At 41.0% G+C, this 15,663-nt stretch overlaps 1 protein-coding gene across 2 annotated transcripts in view; it reads left to right on the forward strand.

The window, feature by feature from the left end:
* PIKFYVE (phosphoinositide kinase, FYVE-type zinc finger containing) overlaps positions 1-15,663 on the forward strand; it is a 68,328-nt gene that overhangs the window by 17,511 nt on the left and 35,154 nt on the right. For both annotated transcript variants that reach the window (XM_064161616.1, XM_064161625.1), the window contains 8 exons: positions 3,130-3,268; positions 5,794-5,951; positions 6,724-6,835; positions 7,334-7,481; positions 7,954-8,121; positions 13,048-13,110; positions 14,997-15,126; positions 15,471-15,651. In XM_064161616.1, coding sequence (XP_064017686.1) covers positions 3,130-3,268; positions 5,794-5,951; positions 6,724-6,835; positions 7,334-7,481; positions 7,954-8,121; positions 13,048-13,110; positions 14,997-15,126; positions 15,471-15,651 — 1,099 coding nt within the window. The remainder of the gene's footprint in view (positions 1-3,129; positions 3,269-5,793; positions 5,952-6,723; positions 6,836-7,333; positions 7,482-7,953; positions 8,122-13,047; positions 13,111-14,996; positions 15,127-15,470; positions 15,652-15,663) is intronic.

The raw sequence follows: 15,663 nt of genomic DNA on the forward strand, positions 1-15,663 counted from the left end.
TGATGGGAATAGTTAGGAGGAGAAGCGAACTAAATGTTCAGCTGGGAACCAAAGATGGCACACAGAGGGAGTAAAATACTGACGAGTAAACTAGTACCAAAAATCAATTCTGGGCAAACACATCAAGAGTCCAGATTTAAAAGTTCAATGCTAAATAGCTGCAGTGACATCAAGAAGGGTGTGAAACCTTGAGGATGCTCTCCTGCTTCCTGTTTGAATTGATGTTGTCTATTTTAAAAGGTCTTTGCTGTTTGCTTACACATGCAGTAGTAGGAGAGTTCTACCTGGACCTGGCAGGTCCAAAATGTTCATTTAGGTTAAATTTTATCTATTCATGGCCTCAGTGAAGCACTTACCTGTCTAGACTCATGTTTGAGAAGTAAAAATCAGGTATAAACTATCTCTGCCAAAATTCTGAGCATGAAGATACAAAGCTATTTGCTTTAACAGTACTATACTGTAGATCTGCTCAAAGCAATTGCAGATGTTTCTTTGAGGCAAGCTTGACCATGCCTCTTTCTACATGAGGTGCAGCAAAATAGATGAAGGTTGAGTGCATTTAGTAGCAGAAGTTACTTAATATTGTGTATTTTCCCTGTGAATGGGGATTATCACAGAATCACAATATGGTTTAGGTTGGAAGGCACCTTTAAAGTTGTGTCGTCCTTACAGTGAGCACAGGGACATCTTCAACTAAGTCAGGTTGCTTGGAGTCCCTGTCCAACCTGACCTTGAGTATTTCCAGGGATGGGACATCTACCATCTCTCTAGGCAACCTGTTTCAATGTTTCATTGCTCTCATTGTAAAAAAATTCTTATCTAGTCTAAATCTACTCTCTTAATTTAAAAGCATTATCCCTTGTCCTTGCAACAGGACTTTCTAAATAGATTATTCCCATCTTTCTCATAGGCCTGATTTTAAGTGCTGGAAGGCTGCAATAAGGTGTCCCTGCAGCCTTCTCTTTTCCAGAGTGAGCAACCCTAGTTCTTTTAGCCTGTCCTCATAGGAGAGTTGCTTCATCTCCCTGATCATGTCTGTGGCACTCCTGTGGACCAGCCTCAGCAGGTCTGTGTCTCTTGTGCTGAGGTCTCCAGAGCTGGACACAGTACTGCAGGTGAAGTCTCACCAGAGAGGAATAGTGAGGCAGAATTACCTGCCTTGCCCTGCAATGTATACAGCTAAGCTACAAGGTGAAAACCTATTGCTTGCTTGAGTTGCTGAGGGTGGCAGTGCAGACGCTGGCCAAGGTGTAACAATCCTCAGTACTATCCATGATCACCAGCTTCTTGTAGGCAGGGGCAGACACCATCCCCGTGCTGGGGATCAGATGATCCAGGACAGACCCAGAGTGAGCTGTGTGCACGTGAGTTCCAGCTCCTGGAACGTACACCACCGTGTATCAAGACCAAGTCCAGAGAGTCATCCTTTGCCATCCTTGCAAAAATACCTTGCTTATGCTTTTTATTCTCAGGGGAAACCCCTCCAGCACAACAGCCAAATGCTGCAGGTGAAGGGATTCAAACTTTTCCTTTGCAAGTCCTCTAAAGAATAGGAAATTTCATTGCAAAATCTTCTTCTGTAGAAAAGATAAATACAATAAATCCCTGAATGTAACTTGTCATGATGAAGGCACAATATGATATCTGATATGGAATATAAGATAAGAAGATTGATATCTGATATGAAATCTGTTTCAATGCTTGCTTAGTGCCCTTTTACACAAATTAAAAATCCCTGCTGCTTAGAGGTGGGTGGCACAGTTAAAAAGTAGCCATTGTAAAAGAGGTGAAAGGGGTTCTTGCCTAATGGTGGGCTTTCACATCAGTCTCATCTTCCACATAAGAATGCTTTCTGTTAAGCAGCCAGTTTAACTTTAACTTGAGAGCACCTGGACAGTAGAAGACTGGCAGAGTTTTAGCCTGCCTTGAATGCCTAACTGTGTCAGAAAGTTTTTGCTTATTACCCAAAGGTGTATATGGATGTAGTGCCAAGTGCCTAAAAACCTAACTAAACCCCTTTATCAGTTCACAATTTCTCTTAGAGAGGAGTAAAAAGCTGTTCTTTTTGAGACTACTGTACTTGCAGTACATATGCTGAAATAGGGTGGCATTGCTGTTTCATGGCTGAGCTCTGCTACGTTGTCCATTGAACGTTCTTGGGAATGAGAGTGTCTGTTAGGCAGTTAGCTAGCTCTATGAGGTTATCTGATTTTCATTCCAAAGACTAGAGACTGGCAACAGTTCTCAGCACTGGGACTACCACAAGCCTCCTGAGGTAGTTCAGCATTGACATTTTGTGCTTCTCTCTTGCTGCATGGAGAAGTGTTTTCCATATTCACTCCTTAGGGCATTGAATAGTTCATGCTGCATAGATTTTGCTGCTATGATATGAAGTTGCACTCTGGTTATCCATAGGCTGAGTCTAATTGTGGGATATTGGAGCAGAGTGTATATGGAACCTGAATCTGCATTTGTAGCTTTGCAGTGATTATTGTGAAATGGTGTTTGTACTGGAGGGCACAGTCAAGATTTCCTAACAGCTGGGCTGAGATCAGGTGAATGCTCCATACTGCAGGATAAGGAAAATTGCCAACTGGAGTGGCCTCCAGCTTGAGCAGACAGTTTAGTCACTCTGGGGAACAAGTGCTCAAATGTCCAGACTCTGTAAGCTGCATCTATTTTAAAGAGCTGAGAGAAAGGAATTTTAAATGGGTCAAGGAGTTGGGGAATATCAGTGCCCTGTTGCAGAAATCCTGATGTTGGCTGCCCTTGCTGGGATCTGTCTTGCCTCCGAACTGATGTAGCTTCTAATTACCTGGCATCTAATCCCTTCCCTGTTCTATTCAAATGTAGGTATAAATGAATTGCTGTGCTGAAGTTGGGTCTAATTGCTTCCTACAAAGAGCTTTTCAGAAGTTTGTTTAACTCTGGTTTTTCCAAAACCATGCATTTGCTTTCTAGAGATCCTCTCTTCTGCTTTGACAGGGAATGAAACAGTAAGTCTGTAGGGACTATGACCAATGTCACAGACTTAAGTTCCTTTTTAGCATACTGCAAGATCATTGCCTTCTTTGCTGAAGCACTGCACAAGGAACACTTATGCTTCAGTTCTTCTTATTCCCTCTACAGATCAGCCAGCATCACTAACCTGTCACTGGATCGGTCAGGGTCACCAATGGTGCCTGCCTATGAGACGTCTGTCAGCCCTCAGGCCAGTCGCACACATATGAAGGCAGAGACCAGCGAGGATGAGCGCAAAATCCTTCTGGTACCTTTCAGACTTCTCTTTGTCTTGCTTTGTGAAGGCAATGAATTTTGCCTTTCTCTCATCTTGCTATCTTTAAAAGTTCTTGTCTGAGCACTCCTCTAAGTGCTGCAGGGATGGAGAATATTGGTGCTGCTTTGTGTACCTCCGCCATTCTGAAACAAATGTTTCCTGTGATGTTTGCATAAAGACACTTACAGTTTTAGTCTTGGGAAGTGTGTTATGTGGTATAGAGATGGTGTATAATGGCTTTCTGTGGATTAAACTTATCATAGTTGCAGCTGCAGTGCAATTACCTGATTCTGTATTTGTCCGAATTCAGATTTTGCCTTTCATAGGTCACATAACTGGAGACTTTAAACGTCTGCTTAAAAATGTTTACACCACGCTGAATGCATCAAAGCTGTTACAGGTTACTGGGCCAAAATAGAAGCTGGCCTCTCCCCTTATTTGCAAAATAAATATAACATTTTCTGGAAGGCTGTAGTGCCTTACTTGTTCAAAGAAAAATCAATTTACAGCAATGTTCTAGGTTATCTCGTTCACACAGGCTGTGAAGTAGGTGGCAGTTTACAATGGGCAGTAGAAAAAGGCTTCTTTTCTTTGTGACAGGGGAGGTGTTTCCAACAAATGGAGCAAAAAGGGTCAAGGGAAGGGAAGGGAGTGTGCTTCACGCACTGAACAATTCAAGATTGCTCCCTGATGCTAATTTAAACCAGGAAGGCTAATTTATGTGTTGGCTGTTTACCTGCTGTTGTAGCAAAATGCATAGGAGTATTCCTGGTGATGCAGCAACACTCTCATTCCTGTTCACAACTTTTTTCCAAGATGCTCCATAAGTGGATAACTGCATGAGGGAAAACCATTTCTAAGGCACATCTTTGTACCACACTGCTTCATGTGTGCATGTTAATGCAGGAAAATGAAATTATAATTCTGTGAACACACCTTGGGCTAAGATAATCAAACCCCAGTGCACTTCAGCTTCACATGGTTAAATTTGGTTGCCTATTTCCTTCCTTTGGGGAAAAGAGGATTGGTATTATTGTTTCTGTTCCTGTAAGAGCAGAAGATGCAGTGTTGATTAATGCAGGGTTTTCTCTGAATCCCCACTATTTGTTTAATGCTCTTAGCATGTAGAGCTGTTAATTCAAGGCTTAACATATTTCAATTAGGAGACTAATGAACTTTGCTCATGAAATAAAAGGTAGAAGAGGATGTATGTCTGCTGGGGTAAGCACTTACTTTGAACTAGAGGTCAAAATCCTCGAGTTGAAAGGATTTGCTGTGTTCTGCTGATTTGTCCAGTTTACTGACTTCACTGTGTGAGTTAAGGGTAAACTACAAGGCAGCTGAACTGTGGAATCACCAGTTGCATCAAGTCTTGTGATCCTATGATGCTTTCTGTTACTGATCAGTGTGACTCTATGCCTGATGTGGAAGAGGAGCCACTGCTGGAAGTAAAAGCAGAAAGCCAAAGTGGAGCAAACTCTCGGTTCTTAGGGCACCCTAAGGAAAATAGAACAATGAGTGTCTAGCAGTTAACTGGAAAACTTAAACCAGTTAAATCTTAATTAAAGATGTTTTAATTTTTTTGTGTTACACAAAAACAGGATGAGCGAAACATTTGAGAGAATGAACTGCAGTGCCACTTCACCCTCTGAGGTGCTGTTTTGTTCTCCCAAAGTAATCCAAGGTGCCAGTTTCCACTCTGCAACAATGGATTTTGCTGTGCTAAGCCTGAGTGCGTGTGGGAAAGCAGAAACTGGCTATATGCAGAAAGGCAGCTCAGTTTCAGTGACACATAGACTACACAAGAGTTGGTGTATGTACTTAATAGGCCTGAAAATAAATTTGAGGTATATCCTGAAGGGTTCCAAGTGGTGAGGGCAAGAGATCAACAGAATAAAAAATGGTCAGTTGAGTTGGGAAGGGTACACACCTTTTTTTGCTTGCTGGCCAGAGCTAGCAGTGTCTATGAAAAGGCTTAACACTGGACAATTAAAAATCCTGAATAAGAAAAGATATCACAGAACTTGAACATGGCAGTGTCCATTGCTGTGTCAAGTTGCTTTATATGTGGGCTTGATAATGGAAAAAGCCTAGGTTGAGCACAGATTATATAGGAGAACCTCCTTCCAAGGGATGAGTTTTCATTGTCCTCTATGTTTACATATATCACCTGAGTTGAGAATAGGGTGCAGGAGAGCAGCAATGAGGACTTAAGTATCTTGTAGACAGTATAAAATTTTGCCATATTAAAATCAACTCCCCCTTAATTCTAAGGTTATCCACTTTTGTTTCTTGTTTGTCCTCAAGTTAATATAAAAGGAAGGATGTAAGGAGCTGATCTGGTGTCTATTTGCTGTTTCTGTCTATATCTTTGCATAAGTTGTGCAAAATGGCTTAGATTTTACATCTCTTTGTGGAGGGCACTTGATCTAGAAGGTGATCTGAGGGCCCAGGTTGATGTCTGAAACCAGCATTAAGGTCAGACTAGTAAGTAACTTGCACATCTCCCTATCAAGGACTCAGCCCAGCTAAAAGATCTGTGGAAGAAAATCTGCCATCACAACAGCGGGATGGAGTTCCAAGACCATCGCTACTGGCTGCGGACACATCCCAACTGCATCGTAGGAAAAGAGCTGGTCAACTGGCTCATCAGAAATGGACACATAACCACGAGGTAACACTTTGTCCCTGCTTTAGGACAGCAGATGTCTCCTGTTTCTGTGACAGGAGGTTTTTGAGTTTTAGCTAAAAAAGGGTAGCTTAGGGATAGACTCCTTTGCAGAAAGATGAGAAAGAAACAAAATTTAGAGCTCTCTTTCATACCAAAGCAGGTTCGGTTCTGGCTCCTTGTGGCTCAAAACAGCAAGGCACGGAGTATGATCTGATTTGGGAGCTAATGTGGGAAGCAGTTTGTGGGACAAGTATCACTCAGGCAGTTGGACAACAGCGAATATATTACGAGACTGTCCCAAAGTGTTCACTGATCCAAAGGGCTAATCTGCCCTTGGCATCAGAGATTGTGAATAGCTGCCTTAGGTAGCTAAGTTTTATAGTAGGGCTGTCAGGCTTTAATGTTGTAAGTGGCTATAAAGAATTTGGTGTATTCAGCTGCTCAAGATGGAGGTAAAACTGAGATGTTTCTTAAGTGTAGAGCAGCAGTTGTCAGCAGAGATGATCTGTGTATATATAAACTCTAACGGTGTTGGAGTAGCACAGTGTCTTCATCTAGTGGATGCCTCAGATGAGTTTAGGGTACTGGCAGTGTCTACATCTAGCTCCATACCTAAACATGCTGACTCCATGATATTTTAAATGTCAGCATGGCAGTGGGATACTCATGAGTGCTGTGTAGCAAACAACTCTTTCTGTTTTGTAGCATGCTTGTGCCATAAACATGTGTGCTTAGAACTAGACATAGAAAACCATTTCTTTACTTATTCCTCCAGGGTCCAAGCCATTGCAATAGGGCAAGCATTGGTTGATGGACGCTGGCTCGAGTGTGTCAGTCATCATGATCAGCTCTTCAGAGATGAGTATGCCCTCTACAGACCATTACAGGTAAAAGGAGTAGGAAGGCTGTGGCTCTTTCTGGGTGTGGCTACTGACTTTGGCAAGTTACAGAATTGCTACAGTAACTTAGAGTTAGCCTCCACCAAAAGGTGTATATGCTAGTTTCTGGGTGAGGGATAAAGTCATTGCCCACCTCGGCTGGGGATAGGAAGCATTCAAAAATGTTTAGCTAGATGTGATGATGGAAAATGTGCCTGTGGTAGAATAGACTTGTCCTTTAGTGACACTTAGTCACAACTTGTGTGAAGGAGGGGAGGAGGCAGGGACTAAGCAAGGGAAGTGTGAAGAAATACTTGCATCCTATGCCAAACAGTTCTCATCCCGTGCCAAGGGGGTTACTCTATTATTAACCTGGCTCAGCCCACTAAGAAGATCCTATAATTTTTGAAATACCTGATCTGTATTTGTAGCAGGTTGCTTTCTAAGGCTTCTTAATATTCCAGCAGAGCTGTGCTTTAACACTCTTTCTACTCCCATGTCTTCCAGAGCACAGAGTTCTCAGAAACCCCATCTCCAGATAGTGACTCTGTGAACTCTGTTGAGGGGCACTCTGAGCCATCCTGGTTCAAAGATATCAAGTTTGATGACAGTGACACAGAGCAGATTGCTGATGAAGGAGAAGATAACTTAGCCAGTGAGTTTCACCTGAGTCTTGGTCTCACTCTGCCTTCTTTACTGTTTTCCCCAGTCCTTTGGGACATAATAGTTTAACCATGTCTTGCTTTGTGTGTGTATTTGTGTGTGTGCACATGGGGCTGCAAGGATCTAAGCAAACTGTAATCTAGCTAGTCCTCTTGTTCTTGAGATAGATGCTGTATTTTGTGTTTAGTAGAACTGGTAAAGCTTCTTACTTGTAATGGAGGGGAAGCCTGTAAATTTCCACCTTCCATTTCTCAGGCAGATTTCTGTTTGGTTTGGAGCCTGCAGTAATGCACTAAAGAACACCCATTATGTCAGCATGCGTACATGAAGATAGGATTAGAACTATGAAAACACTGTATTCCTGGTCTTTATGTGTTAAAGGCAATTTTTCTCCTCTCTGGTACCCTCATGATACCCGTTTGAACCCTTCTCCCTGTATCTTCCCCCTTACCCAACACTAAAAGACTCCTCCAGCCCTAGCAAGCGCACTTCAGTCAGCAGCTTCCAGTCCACAATGGACAGTGATTCAGCCGCCTCCATCAGCCTGAACGTGGAGATGGACAACGTGAACTTCCATATCAAGAAGCACTCCAAGTACCCACATGTGCCCCCTCATCCTGCTGACCAAAAAGGTATGAGGTAGTCAGTCACCAGCTGGAGTTGCACATGATGGAGAGCTGAGCCCTAATATTACTGACCCATTTGGACACTACCTTTGTAGCTGTCTTACAGAGGGGGAAATACATTACTTAGCTGGCATTCACTTCCAGTTTTGATGTGTTCACCTCTGAGGAGGCTCAGTAGACTTATTGAGACACTTCCTCTGTGAGTATGTAACTTATTGTGTGAGTGTCTCTGTGCAGGTGAAGCAAAGTCTCCTGCCCATACATAATAGGGCAGATCCACATGTACACTTTTGGGCTAACTGGGGTGAAAAAACAGTCTGTGCATAAACCAGTTTGATATGTGTCTCTACAGTTTGAGATTAAACTGGAAAAGCAAGCAAGAAAAAAAAAACAAGCAAACAAAATTAATTTACAGGAGCTCTGTGCTGGCTTGTAATTGTCTGTACTAAGTTTCTATTTGATGGAATAATTTTACTGATGAGTAGTAAGGCTTAACTTAATCCATATATTTATAATTTGTTTAGAAGAAAACATCCACCTAAGTGTAGTAGGAAAAAGTCCTACTCAGTGTTGAAGACTTGTTTTCAATTTTTTTTTCTCCAAAATAAGTACTAAATTGAAAGACTCTTAGCTATTAGCAAAATCCTTATGAAAAAGAAATGCCTGATGACAGGTACATTCTTTAAACTGGACAGGGGCTGACTGAAACCAGGGCTTGCCACTGGCTTGAGTCTGACATATTCTAGTTGCTTTTCATGCTGGGCAGCTATCAATGTAGCTTTGCTTCTTTACCTAAGGTTTCATCAGCTTTATAGACTTCTATCTTTGTCTGCTTCTAAGAGTTTTCTTATCCTGTTGTTTCACCCTGTCCCTTCAGTATTTCCTACTTTACAAGATGATTCAGTGTTAAATAATTTGGAGACTTGATGCTTCTATAAAGTGAGATGGATTTCTTCTGTTGTTATGGATCAGAATGCAAGATTTACTTTATGCTTGCCATACAGATAGCATTTTCTGAAACTGAAGAGAGTGATTAAGGAAAGGTAGTTATAGCTCAAAGTTTATTACACATGGGAGAGAAAGTGAGGCAAGTTAGAGGGAGAATTTATCGGTATCCGTTGTAGCTGCCTCTTGTTATTTACTAAGTACACATACATAAGAAAAGAAATTTAACTTCTAATTTTTAGTTTCTCAAAAGGGCAGAGCATTGAGTTAATGGTGGATGGCTCAATAGTAGGGATGGGTTATCAGCACTACTCACACCAGCTTATTATTGATTCCTTTCAACTTGTTTTTAGTTTCTGTCTAATCAAATGAAAAGCAAATGCATCTGCAAGGGAGGAAGGGTGTGGAGAAAAATGTATCAATGAATTCCTATTATGAAGGGGAGATGCCTATTAAGTGAGCTTGAAAATGGCCCAGGTGTGCTTCAGTAGCCTGTTAATTTACAGCTGTAGCCAGTTTATCTGTGTATGTTGACAGTAAAGCAGGCAGCAATCATCTTGACTGTGGCCAGTGTTAAAGGACTTCTAGAGGAATAGTCTTGGCTGTAGGCATCTCAGTTGTCATCTTCTCACACAAAAGGCAGGGTGCAATGAAGAGAAAATACAAGAGAGCCTGCTTTTTTGGGAAGCTGTTGACCAAATCAAGGCTTACAGCTAGAACTGAAGTGCTTTTGAGAAAGGTTTTGATGATGGAGAGCTCAGAGAAGATTGGCAGAAAAGGCAAGTGGTGGTGAAACTGAAAGGAGAGAGACTTCTGCCTTTGTTTGCTAGTATTTGTTATCTGTTCCTGAAATGTGTAACTCTTAGCCGGGTTATTCTCTAGGACTGTAAACTGGAATCAATTCCTTTTAAGAGAATGGGTTTCCCTTGAGGGGAAAGTACCAGTTATATGCCCAGAAATGAGATAGGATGGAGATGTAAGTTATAAAACTGCACCATGATGAGGTATTCTTTTGCAGTTTTTGGAAAAATTGGTATCCTCTGCAAATACAGAGGATGGACTATAAATGCTGGTTTGTGTTCCTGCCACGAGAGTCTCTAGAGGGAAGACTTAGCCAAGGATTAACAAGTGAAAATGTATGACAACATCACAAAATAGCACTTCTTGGCAATAGGGTGACTGAAGTTTTGTAGGCACATAGATGTGTGTTATTCAAGGCCTTAAAAATAGGTGGGACAAAACTGCAGTGCATACCACAGTGCCTGGAGTAGTGAAATTAATGGCTTATAAAACTTTGTTCTGGAAGTACTGGAGTGCAAAGACTTTCACTCTGTATTCCTGATTTATCCTGGCTTTATTCAACAAAAGATGTCATCCAGGATGTTACAGAGTGTCAAAATGATAAGGCAGCCAAAACTAGATAGTTAAACTCCTGTGTAAAATAGGACTACTGTAATCAATCAGTGACACCATGTTTGCTGCTGTCAGGGGTCAGTAACTTCCCTGTAACTATAATGGACATATGTTTAGCTTGATTTTATTTGAGTTTTCTTTTGTCCTCAGACTGGTTGACAGTGACTTAATTTTCTTTGAAATAATGAAGTAAAACTGAAAATCACACCCACATTTTGAGGGTAGTAATTCGATTTCCTCACAATTGTGCAAATTACAGCCATTGTGGGAGGACTGACAGGACAAAACAGTGGTGCTAGAAGTGTTCAACTTTGATCTAAGTGATTAGTGGGGTTCTTAAAATGATTACGGGATATGCAATTTCCACCAGTCACAGAAGTCAGCTGCTTTGAAGCAAGGCCTGTGATGGATCAGCTGTGTTTTAGAACAGAGTAGTTTGTATATGGTCTGAGTGTAATGGTAGGACTTCTTGTGGTGTTACGGGCTGACTAATGTCTGATGTTTTTCCATGAAATTCTAGTGACTCCAAATTAGCTGGCTTGTAGTGTCTTACGAGTATAATGACTCATTTATAGTATCATCTGCCTAAAGACAATGGTACTACATAGTTTGTATGTGGTGGTTTAAGCCCATCTGGCAACAAAGCACCATGGGGGTGCTTGCTCGCTTAGCCCCTCGGGTGGATTAGGGAGGAGAAAATAGAATGAAAGGCTCCCGGGTCCTGAATCACTCATCAGTTATGTTCATGGGTAAAACAAACACTTCTTGGGAAGAAAAATATGTAATTTGTTAGTAATCAGATCAGAGTACAATAATGAGAAATAAACCCTCTCCTTTCTTCACAAACTTACCTTTACTCCCCATTTTCTCTACCTGCTTCCCTCTGGTGGTACAGTGGTGATGGGGAAAGGGGTTTGCAGTCAAGTCGTTGTTGCATACTGTTTCCTTCCTTCTCAATAAGAGAAGTCCTCACACTCCTCCACTGCTCTAGTCTGGTCTCCTTCCCACAGGAAACAGTGCTCCATGAACTTTTCTAATGTGAGTCCTTCTCATAGGCTGCAGTTCTTCATGAACTGCTCCAGTTCGTTCAGTTGGAAGCAAAGTTATAGAAAGTGAGGCTGTATTGGTGAGAAGCTATTGATAAGAAGGTGCCACCTCTGTCTTTGTCCAGAGCATAACTAAAGTTATGTTTCAGATGGGATTAGCTCCTGCCTTGGCCATGGCAGGCAGGAATGTGTCAGATTTAATTTGAGTGTGTACACAGCTGCTGCCCTGAGGCTGTTTCAAGGTGAAGAAGGATAGAGGTGCTAGTATACATGCTTACATGCTCATGTGTACATACAGCATAACATGACTTTCTCTAGGTGGTTTGTGGGGGAGTGAATGCTGAAGGTGAGCCAGCTTTTCTGAAGCAGCAGGTTGCTTGCAATAAACTCTCCATCTAAGGAGGAGGTGAAAGGAAATCTGCAAATAACCATCAAGCTTGCAACTTCTTTGGTGCAATATTTGTTTATTAAGTGTCTGTTTGCAAACTAGGCAACTGCAGACAAGTTCAGATTTTTAAACTGGTGGCGTGTAAGAGGTCCCTGTTGATAGAGACTTGTGATGGCTTGTGGTGTGTCAGGTTTCTGTTGCTTGCTGTCTGTCTGTAAGGTGCCTGGCTTTTGGCATTAGGTTTTGGCCAATTCTCAGGAAAGGTGGTAAAGAGTTAGCTTCAGACTTTGGATCATCACCCTGTATAAGTAATGAGGTTATTGTCCTTGTTTCCTCAGGATACAGTCCCTTTTTTGTAGAAGCAAGGAACCAGATGAGGGCCTAGCAAGCTAATGGCCTCTGGACAAAACAAGGTTTTTGTAGCTAGCCAGCCTGCATAAAAGATCAAGATGAGGCAAACTTAAAATGTAGTAGGTGGAGCTTCACCCTATTTCTCCTATGTAAAGTGATACATAACTCCTGCTTTCGTTTGTTGCTGAGAGTCTGCCTCTGTCAGCACAGGTTCCTCAGAACACTTTAAGCTGTTGTAGAGTTTACACTTGTGGCTTTTGAAAGGCAAGCTCTCTTTTTTTCCTTTCAATGTCTGAGATGAATCTTATGGCTGGTCTCCCTTTCAGTCTGAGACACTTCATTGGAGGGTGAGAACAAAATGACTTCTGAAGGTGCAATTTTAGGTCAGGGTGAGGAGATCATTCCATGCGTGGACATTCTCATGGTGTCTGCTTGCAGCTTAACACATTCTCGAATGTTCAAATCTAGAGAAGTGTAGTGTGGGTCCATTAGAAAAGCAAACTCTTAACTCATAGTTCAGTCTTTGCTCTCATCTATTTTATTTTGTTTCTTCACAGTAATAAGTAATTTTTTTCTTGTCATCTTGGAACTTTTTGATAGAACCAGAATGAGAGGATATTCTTGTCTTGACCACTCATCAAGATGTTGCTAAATTTGGTGACTAAAAACTTGGATGAGTAATAGTGCTGCTTTGGGCGTGGGTGTGTACATGGTAATTATATGGATGCACCAGTGTAACTTGTCATTTGGCTTTGTCTCCGCCTATCTCCCTCTCCTCTCTTCTTTCAGAGTACTTGAATCCTGAAAACGGAGGGCAGCAGATGTTCTCTATAAGTGATGCTTTTATTAAAGGTAAGGATGAACTACAAATGTTTCTGTTTTGCAGCTTTATGATAATGATCAAAAATCCTCAATATTTCTCTAACAGGATGTTAGTGCTTTAGAATTATTTACTTGACAATAAATTTGAACTTATTTGGGGCAAAAGTGATAAACTGTACTGCAGTATTTTTGAATGTGCTTTCAAGCTTTAATTTCTTCCGCTTCTCAGTTTTTTTTCATTCAAAAGCACTCAAAAAAGCTTTTACATATATTTTTAAAAAGAAATCTTAGAGGCAACTCTGCTCACAGCTTCTCCACCCACAAATTTATGTAAGAGACACAGATTTAAAATTTCTGAGCAAGCAGATGAAGATGTGGTGTGATAAATGGCGCTGCTTCTACACAGTAGCTTAAAGCTTCATCTCTTAAATCTTTGAGCTTGTTGTCATCACCACCACCTCTAATTCTGAAATGAAAGGCCATTAGACACAGTTGTGAGTTTTAAAACCCATTTGACTTCCAATATCATGGCCAGGTGCACTTGTGGCCTTATTATTCTTCCATTTAATGCTATTGGTTTTGTGAGCTTGTAGTGGGAGGAAATAAGGGGGAACCTTGATGTTTCTGCAGCCAGGAAAATGAAGTCTGATTAAACTGATGCTTTGTTTTTAACTGAGCTGCAGGAGAAAGGAAAGAGGGAAAAAATAATGATGTAACTTTAGTTAATCTTCTCCACAGTTAACTTTGTGTATGGAACAGCTGGAACAGTTAATCATTGTTTTTAAGGAGTGGTTTGTTTTTTTTCCAATATTCCTGTTTAGATTACTGTTTTGCACTCTGAGGAGTTTAAAGGTTGAACTTGCTGATGAAAATTTATACACTAGTAGTGTGAATGACTTATTGTCAGCTGCTGGATGGAGAATTTTATAACCTTACTTTATCTTATCATAATACCTGTGTGGAAAGTAACCTAGTAACTCTCGAAGCAGACTATACTGTGCTGAAATAACTTCTAATCTTGATACTGCAAAACAGGAGGAGGAGTTACTATACAAATAGCAATAGTTCATGTTGACATGTAAGATATAAAACTGTGTTCAATGGGTAGAGCTTTCATTGAAACTCTGTTCACTGTAGCTGAAAGATACCTGTGCGTGTGATGGTTAGATGGATGGAAGTGAGATATACTGAGACCTTTTGAAGAGCTCGTTGAGAGTTGTGTAGTGTTAAATACTCTGACATATGGTAGGTGAACTGGCTTGCTGAAGGCGCCTTGCACCCAAGCAGGAAAGAGGTAGTGTATGGGATCAGGGCTGCAAGTCCCATCGAGGTTTAAAGTCTGACATCTGTATTGGTAGGATAAAGTTACTTTGAAATATGTTTGGGAGCATTAAATGAGGCCTTTAGCAATATATGTTTGATACTTGTGCAGCAGCCTGAATGAAATAGCTAGATCTTTTGGTGCCACTTATGCATAGACGTCTTCAAAGCAGCAGCAGCTTTTATGGATTGAATTAGTGCTTTTGACCTATGTTCTAAGTCTAAAAAGCATTGTAGTTGTCTCCTGTAAGTGTACATGATGTTTGGAATTTGCTTATTTATAGACAAAACAGGGATGTAAGATTTTTTTGTTTGTTTGTTTGAACAAACTTCAGAACAATTTAGTTCCAGGAGAGAAATGAATTTGCTCTGTATTAGAAGATTTTTAGAAGTTCAGTTTTACTTTGTTTTCTCACCACTGTTACACTTGATACTCTGCTACAGCATGTTACCACGGGTCCAGCTCTAAGTAAGTATTTCAAGAAGCTTAGACTTAAGGTCTTAGTATTTTTTTTTCCTTTTCAAAGTAGCCTTTCAGAAAGACACCAGCATTCAACTGTAATCTTGTATTACCAACGTTTATTTGTCTCTTATAGAGTCATTATTCAACAGAAGGGTGGAGGAGAAGTCCAAAGAACTGCTTTTCACACCCCTAGGCTGGCACCACAGCAGTCTGGATCTGCTGAGAGAAGAGAATGGGGAGAAACAAGCCATGGAAAGGCTACTGTAAGAAACATGTAGAAAAAGGAAATTTACATATCTTGAATAATAATTCCTGAAGTGTTCCTATTTCACCAGTTTTCAATGGGACTTGATCTACAGTGGACAGCAAAAGGAACTAATGTGCATTAAGAAAACACCATTTTTACAGTTTGTGGGTTTTGTTTGCTTTTTTTTTTCCCCCCTATGGGTACTGGACCAGAGCTAACTGTAGAACATTCTAGGCAGCTATTCCTTCAGAGGGTATCCTGCAGTATAAATGTTAAGAAATTTACTTCTGAAATGTGACTTCAACTAAATACTGCTGTGTATTTTTCACATGGGAATTCTATATTTTCCACTCTTTACAGGTCTGCTAATCACAACCACATGATGGCATTGCTTCAGCAGCTTCTGTACAATGAGTCCTTATCACTCTCCTGGAGGGATATCATTGTACCTGTGGTCTGCCAGGTAGTACAAACTGTGCGGCCTGATGTCAAGAACAGAGATGATGACATGGATATCCGACAGTTTGTCCACATCAAAAAGGTAAGTTTCAAA

The sequence above is a fragment of the Pogoniulus pusillus genome, chromosome 2, assembly GCF_015220805.1.
Source record: "Pogoniulus pusillus isolate bPogPus1 chromosome 2, bPogPus1.pri, whole genome shotgun sequence".
Classification (NCBI taxonomy): Eukaryota; Metazoa; Chordata; class Aves; order Piciformes; family Lybiidae; genus Pogoniulus; species Pogoniulus pusillus.